Genomic DNA, 17,990 nt, shown 5'->3' on the forward strand with positions numbered 1-17,990 from the left:
ATGATGTTTTTATGCTCTGCAGGTATTTAGGTTCTTTCAGATTGTTTTCATGTGAGCTGCAAAGCCTAAAGATCTTTACCTCAAAACACATCGAAGAATCACCTGCACTAAAAACTCTATATATATACAGTAAAGAAAAACTCTGTTACTCCAACTAAGAATGAAAAAGGAAATTATGTATTTTAAAATTGCACACATTAAAATCAAAATGTTACAGAAGGTTTTAGCAGAGCAACAGAGAAAAGTTGCGCATTTTTAAGTTGCTGTTGTCCAATTATTTCTGTTCATTGACCTGCAGCAGCTGACAAACATCAAGTTAATGTTAAAACTAAATCCAAATTATAGAAATGAAGCAAGTAGATCCAACTATTTCTCTGTTGTAAATTAGAAGGATGTCATAACATTTAGTTTTGCAGGTAGTAAAAATGCGGACAATAGAAAAAATGACAAAAATGTCTAAATAAATAAACAGCCACTATAATAAGGAAGCACATTAAGTAAATACATAAATGTATAATGCATAATATGTATCAATAACATAAATACATTCATTATGTGTTGTATTATGAATTAATTAAAACATTCCATTTTGACATTATATTGTTGAATTATTTCTAAATTACGCATTTCTAGTTGTTTCAGTATTGAACTGAGTTTCTGTTTCACTGTCCCATCATCAAACAGACTCTAGCATCTGATTGGTTAACCTGCACAGCAAGTCAGCTTTAGACCAATCACCTTTCAATAACAGTGTTTTGAGTTGTACTCATTAACTTTGATTGGCTGATAGATAAAACAAACTCATGCTGCGCTGCAAATCAGGCCTCTGGAATAATTAATTCACCATAAAAATAATTAATAGGTTTTTGTCTCTCCCACTCGTATGTTTTTTTATGATCGCGATGACCTTGACCTCTTGGTTTTCTCAACCAGATGGCTTTATTTAATACAGCCAGTAATAAATTATATCATTTATGTATTGATGAACTATAAATAATTAAATTAATATGGGACTATTAATTGAATTTGATCTGCACAATAAATGGTTTATATATGTATTTGTTAAATCAATGTAAATGTATTTCTTAAATCAGTAATCTATAATCAGGACTAAACTGCATATATACATTAAAATAATGTTTATTTATTTCCCTTTTTTTTAAAGGGGACTGTCGTCTGAAAACTCAAATTTTGACACCAGGTTATGCGATTTGCATATATTTCCAGGTTGGAATGAATAATTTCTAATTAATTAAATATGATAACTCTAAATGCACAACAGAGTAAAAAAATAACAATATTTCTGAGGTTTGGCTGGACTGATAAGCTTAATACACTGAAATGATTTTGAAAATTAAAATAAAGTTTGGTCACTCAACAGAAAAACCTGAAGGACTAACTAGCTAGTAAAATGTAGGTGAAACAGCACCATCTAGTGGCACAGAGTAAGATCTTGTCAATGTCTCATCCGGGTTACCAGGTCAGCTGATCAAAACACGGAAGTGTTTGAAGTTTTCCAGCTTTCATTGGAGTGAGAGGAGGATGTGAAGAGCAGAGGATCTGTTTACATCGGGAAAATCTTCCTTTGCTCATTTTCAACCAGTTTTCATCAACTTTTAACGGCTGGAAGCGACGCTGCAGCAGGAACCTGTGAGTTTGGATGGACATTGAGATTTTCTTCTGCTATTAAACGCTAAAATGTTTGTCCTAAAACTACATGTTTCAATATTTTTCATTCATTTATTGATTGAGAGAGTCAAAGCTTCAGGTCAATGTTGGAAACAGAAACTCAGCGTATTGAACCGTCAGTAAGGACAGCGGGACTTGAATGATTTGAGCTAAAAGCTCTAATTAGCGTCTGTTAGCGCTTTCTTACACAGCGGCACTGCGCAGCCGCAGTAAGCTCAGCTTCGGTCAGTAATAAAGAGTTATGGAGAATAAATTCAGAAATATATGAAAAACTCAATAAAATAATGACTTTGGCAAAAATGGAACAATAGTAAATCCTGAAAAGCTTAATAATTACATTTGTAAAATGTGGCGTAAAATGATATTTCTTTGTAGCATTATTTATTGTACTTATTTATTTAATTTTCAATCCTATTGTTAATGTCTTTCTAAAATGTAATCTATTATTTAACCTTATTTTTTCCTATAATTTTTTATTATTTTATAGTTACTATTATCATTAATAATATTATTAGGTTTAACATTTTTTTTTTATTATGTACAGATTAATTTTTTCTCTCTGATTTTTTACTGCCTGATTGCTTCTTTATACATTTTTGGTTTCATGTTTCTTATTTAACTTTCTTTGTGAAGGAAGAAAAAAAAAAAAAAAAACTAAATAGATTATTTTATATTAAATAAAGAAAATTAAGTCCTGGAAACAGAGATGTTAAATAATATAATAAAACAAGTCCATGGGTACTAAAAAAGTACTGTATTAATAAATGATTGTGGTTTGAAATAAACAGCGATATGAACACAGAATTAAAATCTAAATGTCTGTTTGTGCCACATTTTGCAGCTCTGACATTTTTTAACCATCTTGTTTTATTATTTGCTGGTATATTAAATATATTATTGATCTATTAGCATATCTGATGATGACGACGAAGGTTTTTCGCTGCCAGGCACGGCACGGCTACGCTGTGGAGGTGTCGCCATTCATCCCAAACCGATTAGCCTGCGTTGCATCCCAGTACTACGGAATAACTGGTCAGTATGGAGAAAATGAGACGTTAACAGCAGGAAATGTCTTAGTAACGCTCTGAAAGGAATCACTGGACGATTATTCATATAGAAATGAATGTGAGGCAACAAAATATTATATTTGTTTGTTAATAACCTTATCATTGTTGTAGTATCTTTGTCATCTGGCTCAGTTCAAACCAGTTTATGATTACCAGTTCCTATGAAAGCTTCACATGAGACCTTATGACGCCTAATTGGAGAGAAATTACTGGAGTGAATATTTAAGAACCCAGAAACAGAATAAAGAAAGGAGAAAATAAGATCAGAAGTAAGATATAAACATAAAAAAGTGAAAATTATTTAAAAATAAAAGCATCTAAAATCCAAAGAAAAACTACAAAGTGTAGCAAAAGCAAAATAAACAGTAAAATAAATACATGTTCAAAAACTAAATTAAAATACAGAATGCAAAATAAATGAATATATAAGAAAAAAGGAAATAAACTGATGTGACTATGAATCTGAATATATTATTTAATATTAATATTTTAATATTTTATCAAATAATATTTTGGTCTGTTAAGGGTTGTCCTGTGAATACCAGCCCAGTAAGGCGATGGTATTAGAACAAAATAGAAAGGTGTGAGACGAGCTCTGACATTATTGAACAGCATAAACTCTGATTTCTTAATACAAGAATTTATTAACAAAAATAAATCAACTCAAAGTCAAACATATTTCAATCAATAAACTCTTTACTTTGCTAAAACAATCCAACTAAACTATCAAGCAGAATTAAAGAATAATGAAGACTAATGGACTATGTACAATATAAACAAGTTGATTAAAGATGATTGTAAATTATGACCAAAAGAGTGATGCAACATTACCATGCAATGTTTATGATTGAGAACCAAGGATTATCTTGAAGAATCTGGAATGAAGTTAAATTAGTCTTGGAACCAACTTAGACAATAATCAGCAAACGTTTAGACAACCATTCACAATGTAAGATCAGATAAAATATTATTTTAATAAAATAATGTTTTAAATAATGATCTGCTGAATAAAACCAACCTTCTGGATGACTAATTCTCAACGGCCTTTATTTATTAAAATAATACTTAAAGAAATATTATTAAATGAAATAGTAAAATATTTAAGGAAGTATTTTGGAAAAGAGCCAAATCTTTCTGGAGAAATGGGTCCTAATTGTGTTACTTAGTTATCAAATTTAGTAAAATAATGTTTAGAGACACATTATTTACTGGATTGAAAACTAAATCTTTCTGGGTAAATATTATTTAACAGGTAAGCACGTGTCTTTAGCTGTTAGCAGTTGAAGCTAACAAAGAAGCTGTTAGCTTAGCACCAGAATCAAACACATACCTTTAAAATACCGTTAATAAAAGGGTTAAAATGCATAACCGCGTTATGATCAATCTTCTGTTTAAAATCACCCTTTAAATAAAGTTTGTCTTAACTTTAAAACATACAAACAAAGAAGACAAAGCTGAGCATATGTGCTCAGCTTTGTGGATGAGAATCTTGTGTGGGAGGAGATGTTTCCTGCGGGCAAAACTCCCAAGGATTATTAATCCCATTTGATTTGTTTTTCTGTGTTTGATTTTCTCTATCATTCTCGTGTACAGCTCTTTGAGTGCCTTGTTGCTGAAAAGCACTATATAAATAATCTTGACTTAAATAATTTGGTTGGGATTGGGTCTAACATACAAGTTGAAGGTTTAGATGAAACTAATATTTTTGATAAGTCAGGAAACTCCACTGGATCAGAACAGTCCAAACACAGATCAGGTTCTACAGTTACCTCCAATGTTTCCATGAGATATTCTGTGTCTGCTGACCTTCAGCGACTCTTCTGACCGTTGGTTTCTGTGGTAACTGCCTGATAACAGCATCATCCCACTCCTGATGGCACCACCACTGCCCTCTTGTGGCTGTTCTAGATGCACCAGCTTATTTCCATCCCCATCAGAGGCCTCATGTGGATCAGATTGTTTCTTCTGGAGCTGAATGAGTAAAAACAGTCAGGTGGTGTGTCGTTGTGAGGGTCACTGACCATCATCAGCATAAAGAACAAAACCATGTCCAGCTCCAGCTCTTCAGCTGTTTGCAGGACGTGTCCTGATTCCTGCTCCTCTGTGATATTAACTCCAGGAAATCCTGTGGTTCTCTGCAGGTTGTGGCTCTCTGTTTGTTCTGGATCAGACAGAAACTGGGATAGTTTTAGTGAGAAGGTAAGGTTTCTCGATTTCTACCTTTAATTTTTTCCAACTACAATAAATAAAAGCAAAATATTCTGAAACCAAAATGCCCAACCTGTCCAGATTCAGGTTGTAATGTCTTAAACTCCTGATTCGGTCATCATTCATCAGTGTTTTCCTTCTGTCGTCCAAACCTTCCTGTAATCTTTTAAAGTAGTCCTGATCTTCAGTTCTTCAGACCTTCTGAAGGAGTTTTTCTCTGAACTGTGGCTGCTTTTTTACTCAGTTGGTGTGTGTGTGTGTGTGTGTGTGTTTCAGCTGGGAGTGGGGCGATGGACTTTTCGACGTGTCGTGGAGCGAAGCCAATGAGCACGTCTTGGTGGCAGGAGGCGGAGACGGCAGCCTGCAGCTCTGGGACTCAGCCAATCAGCACGCTCCGCTGATAGTGGCTAAAGAGCACACACAGGAGGTGTGACACACACACACACACACACACACACACACAGTCCGTTCTGTGTTCTGGGTGCTGTGATTGAGTTAATCTGTGTGTGAAGGTTTACTCTGTGGACTGGAGTCAGACCAGAGGGGAGAACCTGATCGTGTCCGGGTCCTGGGATCACACCATTAAAGTGGTGAGACTCCACCCCTTTTCCTTCACTGCTTCAGTTCCCTGTCGTTCCTCTCATAAAGTTCCTTGTCTGCTCCTAAAGTGGGATCAGAACCTCAGCCGATCGCTGACAACGCTCAAAGGTCACGAAGGGGTCGTCTACAGCACCATTTGGTCTCCACACATCCCAGGATGCATTGCTTCAGCCTCAGGTGAGCTGCTGCACAAATCACACCTTCTATAATTGACTTTGGGGTTTCCCATTCCCCGAATTCATCTGCGAATAAAATTGAGCTGTGAAGGTTGTTGATTGCAGCTCAGTTTTCCTCAGGCCTGTTAAGGGTTTCTGAGGCACTCAGAACACAAGGGGGCGCTGTTGCAGTGTTATAGTGTTGTGGTTCTGTGCCACAAAGGTGCAGCTGCTTCTCTTTCATGTTTGTTCGGGTTTGTTTTGTGATAAAAAGGAAAAAACCTTCAGATGTGAAATGAAGCTACTGCTCCTCCACAGTGGAAACAGTCAGCTGAGATGCTTCAGGCTTCTTATAAGTGTCTCACTAATAGTTGTCCTTTGGACACATTCTCCCACCTGAGCTCTGCAGCTCTTCCAGAGTTACTATGGTCCTCTTAGCTGTTTCTCTGATTAATGCTCTCCTTGCCCAGCCTGTCAGTTTAGTTGCAGGTGGTCCATCTTCTCTCCATGATCAGATGAGGGATTGAACAGAGCTCTGGGAGATGTTCAAAGCTTGGTCTGTTGCAGTAGAATCTAGCCCTGCTTTATACTGAACCAGAACTTCCTCTTTGATCTGTCTGCTGTGATCCTTGGTCTCCATGATGCTGGTTGTTCTCTGGTGTTCTCTATAGAACCTCTGAGGCCAGAAACAGAACATCTGCAGTTAGACTGAGACACTCAGCTGGACACTGGTTACTGATTCAACCTCTGAAGGCCAGTGAATAAGTGGCTTATTTTAGGGTGTCAGAGTAAATGGGGCTAAATATAATTATATAGAATAGTCATTTCAGTCAGTCAGTCATTTTCTACCGTTTCTTCCATAGTGGGTCGCAGGGGAGCTGGTGTCTATCTCCAGCAGTCTATGGGCGAGAGGCAGGGTCACCCTGGACAGGTCGCCAGTCCATCACAGGGCAACACACATACAACCACACACACACTCATTCATACACCTACGGTCAATTTAGGGACCAATTAACCTAACAGTCAAGTCTTTGAACTGTGGGAGGAAGCTGGAGTACCTGGTGAGAACCCATGCATGCACGGGAAGAACATGCAAACTCCATGCAGAAAGACCCCCTGCTGGGAATTGAACCCAGGACCTTCTTGCTGCAAGGCAACAGTGCTACCAACTGCACCACCGTAAAGCCCTATTTACATATATAGAATTTATATACATAGAGCAGATATGGCTAACGGACGACATAAATCTGGAGGACGGGAATCTTGTGTGGGAAGAGATGTTTCCTGCAGGCAAACACCTTTCTGATCTATTGGGACTTCATTTAGAAACCTGAGCTGAGGTGGACAGCAGACATCTGGACCTACAGGTCGCTGAAACCTGGCTGAGAGAAGAACCAGGAGGATTTTTGTTTATTATATCAGGAAAATTAAGAAACCATGTGCTAATATGTACTCAGCAGCCAAAACATTATGACCACAGGCAGTGATGCCACCTGTCCATGGGTGGAGTGACCAGGCAGTGGGTGAACTTCCTGTTCTAAAACTTGGTGGAAGCAGAAAAAAAGGATTTTACCAGGAGCTAAACTGTGACTGGGTCAGAACCATCTGCACAGCTGGAGCTCTGTGAGTGCTCCTGGCTGACCGAAGGTGGTTCATGGAGGAAGCACCAGAGAAAGAACCGATGACGGTGTGTACCCTGCTCTGTGTGGTTCTGATCCAATAGGTTTACTGTTTTCTTTATACTGCGCTGTGTAAAGTCAAACAGTTCTCCTTCTGTTTATTCAGAACCAGAATCTTCCAAGATTATTTGAACAATATTTCCTGAACCGGTATTTAACCTCATGGTATGGATATGGAGGTCCAAAACAAAACCGGGTTTATCTCTGCTGCTGCTAAAATCCCGTCTCATTTTTGTTTTTTGTAAATGTTATAAAATGCTGATTTTGTATCAGTAATGGAAGGAAAGCAGATCATTCAGTACCGACCCAACTTTAGGACACAAATGGAAGAAAAATAAGCATGACTGTGTTACAGAAATCTGGTTCTGTGTGTTGAAGGTTGAAGTTAACACCTGCAGAACATTCTGTGTGTTGAAGGTTGAAGTTAACACCTGCAGAACATTTCAAGGTTCAGACTGACCCTCACATCAGTTGTTAGCATCAGTACCTGAGAGGTTCTGACTAAACGGATCAGATTAAATGCATTTAAAGCTGCAGTGAATCGTTTTAAACCAGCGACTCTGACTGGAGTCCAGTTCTGATAAGATCAGCTCTGGAGCTCATAATGAAATCATTACCATGGAGCAGCTGTCTGTGGGGAGCAGTTAGAGCTGTTACCTCCGAGTCCATCTGAGTCATCAACCTGCCAGCTGGGAAACCCGGTTCTGCTGTGGAAAATAACAACCGAGCCTCTCGGTGATCTGAATCTCTGGGATCTTCTTCTGCTGGTTTTCCTCTGTAGGATGGATACTTTGGTGCTGGAAGAGACAATTGGGTCAGGGTTTCACCTCTCGGGCCAGATAAACCTTCTTCATCATTAACATGACAGTGAAGAACCTGTTGGAGGAGCAGGTTTCTCCTGCTGGGTTTTCCATGTGACCCATCTGTGTTGTAGGTCCGAAAGGTTCTGACTGATGGATCAACTCTGTGTTAAAGTTAATTTAGCATATTAATTAACATTTCAAGGTTTTTTCATTTATATATTTTATTTGTTTTATCAAAATGTTCTGGTCTGCAGCACCAGGTGTGATGAGATGTTTTTATCCACCTTGTTATGAGGATGTGCATTTTCAGATGGACGAATTAAAATAGACGGAGGTTTGTTGTATGATGGATGTATGATGGATGTATGATGGATGTATGATGGATGTATGATGGATGTATGATGGATGTATGATGGATGTATGATGGATGTATGATGGATGTATGATGGATGTATGATGGATGTATGATGGATGTATGATGGATGTATGATGGATGTATGATGGATGTATGATGGATGTATGATGGATGTATGATGGATGTATGATTGGATGTATGATGGATGTATGATGGATGTATGATGGATGTATGATGGATGTATGATGGATGTATGATGGATGTATGATGGATGTATGATGGATGTATGATGGATGTATGATTGGATGTATGATGGATGTATGATGGATGTATGATTGGATGTATGATGGATGTATGATGGATGTATGATGGATGTATGATGGATGTATGATGGATGTATGATGGATGTATGATGGATGTATGATGGATGTATGATTGGATGTATGATGGATGTATGATGGATGTATGATGGATGTATGATGGATGTATGATGGATGTATGATTGGATGTATGATGGATGTATGATGGATGTATGATGGATGTATGATGGATGTATGATGGATGTATGATGGATGTATGATGGATGTATGATTGGATGTATGATGGATGTATGATGGATGTATGATTGGATGTATGATGGATGTATGATGGATGTATGATGGATGTATGATGGATGTATGATGGATGTATGATGGATGTATGATGGATGTATGATGGATGTATGATTGGATGTATGATGGATGTATGATGGATGTATGATGGATGTATGATGGATGTATGATGGATGTATGATTGGATGTATGATGGATGTATGATGGATGTATGATGGATGTATGATGGATGTATGATGGATGTATGATGGATGTATGATGGATGTATGATGGATGTATGATTGGATGTATGATTGGATGTATGATTGGATGTATGATGGATGTATGATGGATGTATGATTGGATGTGTGTGATTTCTGCTGGCTGTAAACATCTCTTCCTCCTTTAGAAAATGAGCTGACACCAGAGCTGCTCCTGATGGTGTTTTACTGCAGCAGCGTCAGGGAGGTCTGCAGCTGTAATTTGCTTTCTGACCTGCAGCTCTGAAGATACGACACCAGAACAAATTAACTTCTGTGTTTTTCTCCACCTGCTTTGTCCATCCTTTGCTGATGACTCCAGCCTTCTCTGTATCATCAGCCCTGGTCCCCTCCTGCAGTCGCTTCCAAACACAACCCACAAAAAAACTCTGCATTTCCTTCCTTGACCTGCTGCCTCTGCAGCCTGACCTGGAACACTGGAAGAATGTGCTTGAAGACTTGGATAATTTCAGGAATACTGAAGCAAACATGCAGACTGCTGATGTCAGCAGAGAAACTCTGCTTAACGTTGTCTTACATGAATGAAAGGTGTCATAAACGGTGCCAAGCCCAAACAGGTGCTAAAAGCCTTAAAACAAACCCAGCTTTTATTGCTGGAGCATAATAGCACTAAAAATGTTCTTTAATCTGAATCTATGTTCTCTGCGAGGAAAACATCTCACCTGTGACCTCTGGTCTGATCTGACTCAGATGGAGCTTTTCAGCAACAAACACTCCAGGTGGGTCTGCTGAGAGATGTAGGGAAAGCTCCTCATGTCCACTGTTAAGTACGGTGGAGGACCTGTGATGCTGTGGGCCTGTTGCTCTTCCAGAGGAAACCTTGTTAGAGTCCATGGCATCATGAATTCTTTGAAACTCCAGAACATTAAAAAAAACTGGTGGCGTGTGGCAGATACTGAAAATGGGTCGGAACTGGGTCTTTCAGGATAATGATCCAGAACATGTGATCACATCAATACACAAATGGTTCAGGAGGTCAAAGGTCCTGGTAAAAGTGGAGGTTCTGTTTTTGAATATGCGTCCATGAAGTCTGTTTATGCAGGATTATTGTTGGCAGCGTCTGTTTCAGGTTGGTTCCGTTTAAATGACCTTCCACAGGTTTATTTGGACTATTCACCTTTCTCCTGGAAACAATGGTGTGTGTGTGTGTATCATGTTGCTGATACACTCTTCTGTTCATGCTGTGTGTGTTTAGCAGAAGATGTCTGGTTAAAACAAAGGCGTGCTGGTCAACATCTACTCAGGCTCATGCCGCCCCCACCGTGCTGCTGCTGTTTGTCTCTCTGAGCTTCACTCAGTGCTTTATGGCTTCAGGGAAGCTTTGGAGTAACAGCTTCTTCCTCTGACCCAACCACTAAAATAATCGAACTGTCCCTTTAAGATCTGACAGCACCTGCACCGGTCAGCCCCTCTGTGTCGGCCTGGTATTGATAGAGGGCTGCTGTCTGGGATCAGAGTCCTGCTGCAGGCCCGGTTGGGTCAGAGCGGTAATGAGAAGAGATCAATAGTTTGAGAAAAAGAGTTGAAGGCTCCCTGTGGGAACACGGCTGTGTCTGTGGAGTCACTCAGCTGTGAAACCTTCTGCTCACTGATGTTAAACTGCAGCTGAGGAAACGATGAGGATGGAGTGATGGAGCGGTCCACGAAAGGCTCAGGGAGTCAGATCCGATTAGCTAGAGAATTCATGTGGTCCAAAATCAGATTCTGAAAGCCTTCCTGTTCTGTGTCATCCTGCAAAGACCTTCTACTGATGCAGAAGAAGATTCAGTTTTATTTGCAGTTAACAATAGTTGGTCCAGAATCGGTTCCAGTTCAGCACCAGTTCTTCCTTGTTCTGCTGTTTACAGCAGCCCTAAGGTTAGACTGATGCTGATGCTTTCGTTTCTGTTGGATCCTCTGTGAACGAAGCTGCTGCATTTTTTTCTCGGTTCTGATCAATGTTACGTTTAATCCACAAGAACAGAGTTTGGAAAGAGTTTGGCATTGGATCGGCGCATCTCCAGCGTGTTTGAATGTTAAAGGCTCAAATTTTCAAAATTCAGTAACATCGACTCTGCAGCTTTTTAATAAGCTTGGTTCTGAATCTTAATGGCTTGAGATCCGTCTGACAGGTCCACCCGGCTATAATCCACTGTTGTTTGGATCTCAGCAGGCTTGTATCTAGTGGACCTTTTAGCCTGAAGTTGTTCTGTTTAAAGTCAGATGATTCAGTGGAGCAGTAGAGCTCTGAGTGAGAATGACGCCTGCCGGCACCATTTGGATCAGATACCAGCCGGTTCTCTTTGATTTTTGGGCAGTTTAAAAAGATCAGGCATCACATGGGCCTTTGGTGCCAATGTGGATCCAACAGTACCGACACAGTCAGAGCTGCAGATCATGAGACGCCCAGTGACCTTCAAAACATTTTCTCTTCTCATTAGAGTTAAAGTCTGGGAAAAGATCTGAATCACAAACGCTGCTTTGTTTAAAATATTTCACAAATCTTTAGTTTTTTTTTTTATCTCAGACTGAATTTTAGTTCCTAAACTTCAAATAAATAAATTAGTTTTTAGAAGCTGATGCTAAAAGATTCTCAGTTTCATATTTGTTGTAGTTTGAATCAGGATTTTCCGTCTCTGTTGATATTCATGCTGCTTTCCTTCTGCAGGCCGAATGGTTTCATTATGAACAAGTTTCCATAAGTAGAAGCTGTTTATTCGCAGCTAAAACCTTTGAGCTGCTTATCAAATAGTTTTACTACGATGTCTGAACATGGCTGCTGGTAGCGCTGTTTGCATCTGCACCTTCAGTCAGATGAAGCTTAACCTGTGGCTGCAGCTGGTTCATGTTGAAAGTTTTTTGATCAGTTCCAGAATCGGAGTTTAAAGCGACCACATGAAGCCCTGCAGATACTCACTTTACTTGTTGACTAATTTCCACAGAGGAGGAAAATCCTTACCTCACCTCCGGCGTCCTTTTATTCCTTGTTTTGATTCATTAGTGCCTGACATCCTGGTTCCTCTCCCTGACCGCATTTTCAACCTACAACACAAAATTACTTCTTAAAAATACTCAAATACACATTTGATGAGCTTTAAGTGATTTAGAAGCGTAGAAAACACCAGATAGAATTAGGTTTCTACCTACATAGTTGTCTGTAGTGAAACGTTCGCGGCGGATAAATGGGCCTGTCATCATCGGCCGATACCGATGTTGATCCGATATGGCGTGCATCCCTACGTCATGTTGGGAGACTGGTTGAAATGGCTTCTCTGTTCTACCAGCTGTTGTTGAACACAGTTTTAGATGATTGGATGAATTACCCAGAGTCATGTCAGATATCTGAGGCCTACAGACCAGTAGGTTGCAGCTGGAAACACTGAGACAGAGAATCTGTTTCTTTTCAGCTCTGCTGTTGCTTTCATTCCCTCCTGCCTGTGAAGTATCTTCTCTGTTTAATGCTTCACAGTTAGGCTGAAGATGAACATGGTGCGCTTCTCCACATTTAATTCACGCAGAGGTTTTTTTCTGCATAGTTTCATTGGAGCTGCATGCATGTTAGGTGTTCTTCACCGATAAAAGCTGCAGCGTAAATAAGCTCTAGAAGTCATGCAGATATTTAACATTTTAACCTGAGCGGAAGGAGACAATCATTGGACCAACGGAGAGTAAATGATCTGTAAACATCACAAGATGATCCAGTTCGTCATATACACCGATCTGTTGGGTCTTTGAGAAGGAGGACTGCTTTCTGGTGGGCTGTAACATAGTTCTAGTCAGTGATCACACATGGTGGAAAATTGCTGCCTTATCTCCAAGTGTAGGTTTCTCCTCTGGAGGCATTTAGCAGTTAGCTTTGAAGAGGGTGGAAGTGTGAGAGGATGGAGATGATACAAGGAAGGCAGCAGGCTGATGGTGTCTCTTACGGAGGAGCTTATCAGGGTTTCCCATGCTCCTCTTCTTCTGCCATCATTCCATGTGTTTGCCTTTTAGGTTCTTGTGAGATCCTCACCTCCAGCTAAGCTTCAGCTTCCAGGTCTCATCCTGTGCTGCTTGTAGATGGTTCCAGGTCTTTGACCAAGCTGCCATAAAGCAACAAATATCCATCTGGAACTGGTTTTATTGGTCAGAGAGTTCTGTCTGAGGTCTGAGCAGGTTCTAACGCTGAAGAAAACACATCCATCCATCTATCCATCCATCCATCCATCCATCCATCCATGTCTCTTCCATCCATCCATGCATCCATCCATCCATCCATCCATCTATCCATCCATCCATCCATCCATCCATGTCTCTTCCATCCATCCATGCATCCATCCATCCATCCATCCATCTATCCATCCATCCATCCATCCATCCATGTCTCTTCCATCCATCCATGCATCCATCCATGCATCCATCCATCTATCCATCCATCCATCCATCCATCCATGTCTCTTCCATCCATCCATGCATCCATCCATCCATCCATCCATCTATCCATCCATCCATCCATCCATCCATGTCTCTTCCATCCATCCATGCATCCATCCATGCATCCATCCATCCATCCATCCATCCATCCATCCATCCATCATGTCTCTTCCATCCATCCATGCATCCATCCATGCATCCATCCATGCATCTATCCATCCATCCATCCATCCATCCATCCATCCATGTCTCTTCCATCCATCCATGCATCCATCCATCCATCCATCCATCCATCCATCCATCCATCCATGTCTCTTCCATCCATCCATGCATCCATCCATCCATCCATGTCTCTTCCATCCATCCATGCATCCATCCATCCATCCATGTCTCTTCCATCCATCCATGCATCCATCCATGCATCCATCCATCCATCCATCCATCCATCCATCCATCCATCCATCCATGTCTCTTCCATCCATCCATGCATCCATCCATGCATCCATCCATGCATCTATCCATCCATCCATCCATCCATCCATCCATCCATCCATCCATCCATCCATCCATCCATCCATCCATCCATCCATCCATGTCTCTTCCATCCATCCATGCATCCATCCATCCATCCATCCATCCATCCATGCATCCATCCATCCATCCATCCATCCATCCATCCATCCATGTCTCTTCCATCCATCCATGCATCCATCCATGCATCCATCCATGCATCTATCCATCCATCCATCCATCCATCCATCCATCCATGTCTCTTCCATCCATCCATCCATCCATCCATCCATCCATCCATCCATCCATCCATCCATCCATCCATCCATCCATCCATGTCTCTTCCATCCATCCATGCATCCATCCATGCATCCATCCATCCATCCATCCATCCATCCATCCATCCATCCATCCATCCATGTCTCTTCCATCCATCCATCCATCCATCCATCCATCCATCTCTCTACCAGTTTGCAGAACACCTGAAAATATAAATCTATCAGTCATCAAACATGAATTTAAATCTAAAATAGAAAAGCGTTATACTCATATTCAGCAGAGTCCACTGGAATCCAACATCTATTTTTAGTAAATACATTTGGACCGTGCTCCTCGTGGATCCAGGCTGTTGAAACACTTGTGTTCATGGATCTTTTTGTTTTTGTTTCCATCTACTGTCTTGGATTTTTCTCTCTGTTTTCCATCACTTACTGTGGTTTGAATTCAGAGAGGCTCAGCTGTTATGAAAAGAAACTGAGAACAAAAGAAGCTTGATGGCTGTTATCTGCATGTAATTGTTCAAGTTGTTCTGGTTGTTTAACATGGTACTGCTGTCAGCTCACCTCAGCGGGGGATGAACCTCCTGTACAGTATATATGGTGTTAGAGATAAGCTGTGAAGGTGGCTGATCTCCACTTCATCCGCCAATGAATACAAGTCTCTAAATCTTAGTGAATGCATCTTTTAGGCTCTGCATCTAAAGCCTATTTGCTGCAGTCACCTACACACTCGCTGCGAGACGCCTTAACTCTGAAAACGAAATAAGATTAATGTGTTTTTTTTATATGCAAATTCCAAAGAAACAGAAATACGCTCCTGAACTGGGAGAGGATTAGCTGTGGGAGAAGCAGGAACAGAACTGATGTTCAGCAGACAATCTGAACAAACTGTTTCTGGGAACTTCAGTAGCATCCGCATTAAACAGGAAGCTGCTTCTGTCCTCTAAAGGACCTCTTCTACCTGATTGGTCCACATAGATCAATGTTAGCCAATCAGAATGTTTCTCCTTCAGCACCTGGAGCAGATTGTTTGTATTTTCTGGTATTGGGAAACACTGGACGGTTTCTGATGGAGATTAAACTGAGACGTGTTGTTGAGAAAGATGAGATTTCTGATATGGACAGAAACTCATCTGCTGAGATCAAAACATCAAATGTTGGAAACATATTTGTTGTGTGGCTTGAGTTTATCCTTGAATCTGTGAATCTTTTCTCCTGAATCTATTTAAATCAGATTATACAAGTAAAGAGTTTATATGCTGTATGAAACATCAGCAACATGCAGTTATGTGAAAAAGTAAGTGACCCTCTTCTCGAGGTCCCATCAAACTGGATAAAGACCACTCTACACTATGATGCTAAAAATCAACCAGAAGGTCCTCTGGTGCACAGCGGGTCCTCGCTGTTTCCCTGCAGCTGCTTTGATCACGCTCAACATTTCTGTGGGGTGGTCATGGTGGTTCCTTTGCAGAAAGCCAATAAATTGGGCAGACCACAAACAGGTTGAGACCCTGAGTGGACAACTCCGTCCACTGAAGCAGTGTTGGTTGAGGAGAGGAGAAGCTGCTCAGTCTGGTATCTACACCATAGATCGTTTTACAGCAGTCACACTGCATTATAATCACTTTAAAGTCAGAGTTTGTAACACCACCAGATATCATGCGAGACTTGTCCCAGAGAATAAAATGAAATGTTCTTTTATGAGGATGTTTGTGCTGTATGGAGAGGCCATAGCTACTGCTAATTTTAAACCGTTGTTCCTAGAATAAACTACCCTGGTTTCTGGTTCTGGCAGCAGAACCACACCTAAAGACCAAGGATAGTTTTTCTACAGGAATTAAGATGATGAATAGCAAGCAAGTAATATATGTGTTAATTAACACATCATTAGCAATTCTAAGCAAATCATAATTTCTCTTCTGACACAAAGAAAACCTCCTGCAAAGATGCTTCTAGAAGCTTGGCTCTCCCTTTATTGATGCAGAACCACAAAGCATGTCAAACTGGACAGTTTCTGATTCTATTTAGGTCTAAATCTTATGTTGACTCCTATATTTGGCAATATTAAAGATGCGTTCTAGTTGGGGGTTGGACGCCAAACTGTTTTACTGCTGCCGATCAGTTTTCTCCCACATGCAGCCGCCTCTTTCATCGTCGTTGATGTTTTGAAGCGTTCAACACACACTATGTGGCTTTTCCTCAAAAGTTGGGATGAAAGAGGAGGTTTAACGAGGAAGAAGGAAGCTTGTTGTGGAGAGGAAGAGGAAAGGTGATGAAGGTCAAGAAATAAATCTGTTGCCTCTTCTTTAACTTTCTCTGTGCAACAAGCAATCAAGAACTGATTACTACAGCTCAGTGAAACCATTTCTTCAATCTTGTTCCGACCGTGACCCGTTCAGCCCACACAAACATTCATTATTCCAGTAAATCCAAGAGCTCTGCTGAAATTACAGTTAAACTTCTTAGTTCTATGGAGAGCAGCACACTGCAGCGATAAGGTAGACATTAACATCATTAATAAAACAAAATGTGTTTTCTTCAGCTCACCCTACGAGGAGCAATGACTCCTGAAGGAGAGGCTCCAGTCCAGAGGTGGTCAGATGTTCTGCTATCAGTCAGATAGAAAGCAGACGTCCGAGTCCTGTAACCCCCATATCACCACTGGCATTGGGATGGTCAGATCTCCCAGGTAGCAAAGTTCATACATATCAGCAGGATGATGCTCGTGTGGGATCCTTCCACTGGCCTGGAGGAAATCCTGAACCCTGGCAGCACTGAAGCTGAAGGCAGCTCTGAGATGCTGGAATGCTGTTGAGGCTCGTTTTGGTCGTTCTTGGGATGGATTCTTGTCATTCCCACCGTCTGCCATTTCAGACTTCTGCGTTTTTGGTCATTTCATCTTTTTTTCTGGCCAAGTGGTGCAAAAAACATTCAAACGTTTCAGAAATCTTGCAGGACAGAAACTCAGAAGGCAAAGCAGAAAAACATAAAGGAAAAACCAACTGGTAAGATAGAGCTTGGGGAAAAACTCAGTCAGCAGAGCAGAATCTGATGTAATTAGATCATAATTACATCAGATTAAGAATAAGACATCGTATCATCCTTCTGAGTCCATCAGGTCTGAGAAATTTGTTGATCAGCAGAATCTGATGCAGATAACATGCTGAGGATATTAATAATATTATTAGTACTTTAAATATTATGCTTTTACAATATCGAGCAATGAACCTAAACTAAGCTGTCAAGCAAATAAAGGAAGGTGAGGCTCTCTGTGAAGGTCACGAGTATTCTCACCATGAAGCAACAAAAATCATTAAATAAGTGGCAGAGTGGAAGCATCTTGGTGTCCTGAAAGGATGAAGCAGGAGATAGATCAACATCAT

The 17,990-nt window shown here is 40.4% G+C and overlaps 1 protein-coding gene across 4 annotated transcripts in view; it reads left to right on the forward strand.

Moving 5' to 3' along the window:
* Positions 1 to 1,503: 1,503 nt before the first annotated feature.
* pex7 (peroxisomal biogenesis factor 7) overlaps positions 1,504 to 17,990 on the forward strand; it is a 43,898-nt gene continuing 27,411 nt past the window's right edge. For all 4 annotated transcript variants that reach the window (XM_047387269.1, XM_047387272.1, XM_047387268.1 and 1 more), the window contains exons 1-6: positions 1,504 to 1,650; positions 2,599 to 2,721; positions 4,898 to 4,955; positions 5,241 to 5,391; positions 5,477 to 5,554; positions 5,633 to 5,741. In XM_047387269.1, coding sequence (XP_047243225.1) covers positions 2,607 to 2,721; positions 4,898 to 4,955; positions 5,241 to 5,391; positions 5,477 to 5,554; positions 5,633 to 5,741 — 511 coding nt within the window. In that variant the 5' untranslated portion in view covers positions 1,504 to 1,650; positions 2,599 to 2,606. The remainder of the gene's footprint in view (positions 1,651 to 2,598; positions 2,722 to 4,897; positions 4,956 to 5,240; positions 5,392 to 5,476; positions 5,555 to 5,632; positions 5,742 to 17,990) is intronic.

Source organism: Girardinichthys multiradiatus, chromosome 15 (assembly GCF_021462225.1).
Source record: "Girardinichthys multiradiatus isolate DD_20200921_A chromosome 15, DD_fGirMul_XY1, whole genome shotgun sequence".
Classification (NCBI taxonomy): domain Eukaryota; kingdom Metazoa; phylum Chordata; class Actinopteri; order Cyprinodontiformes; family Goodeidae; genus Girardinichthys; species Girardinichthys multiradiatus.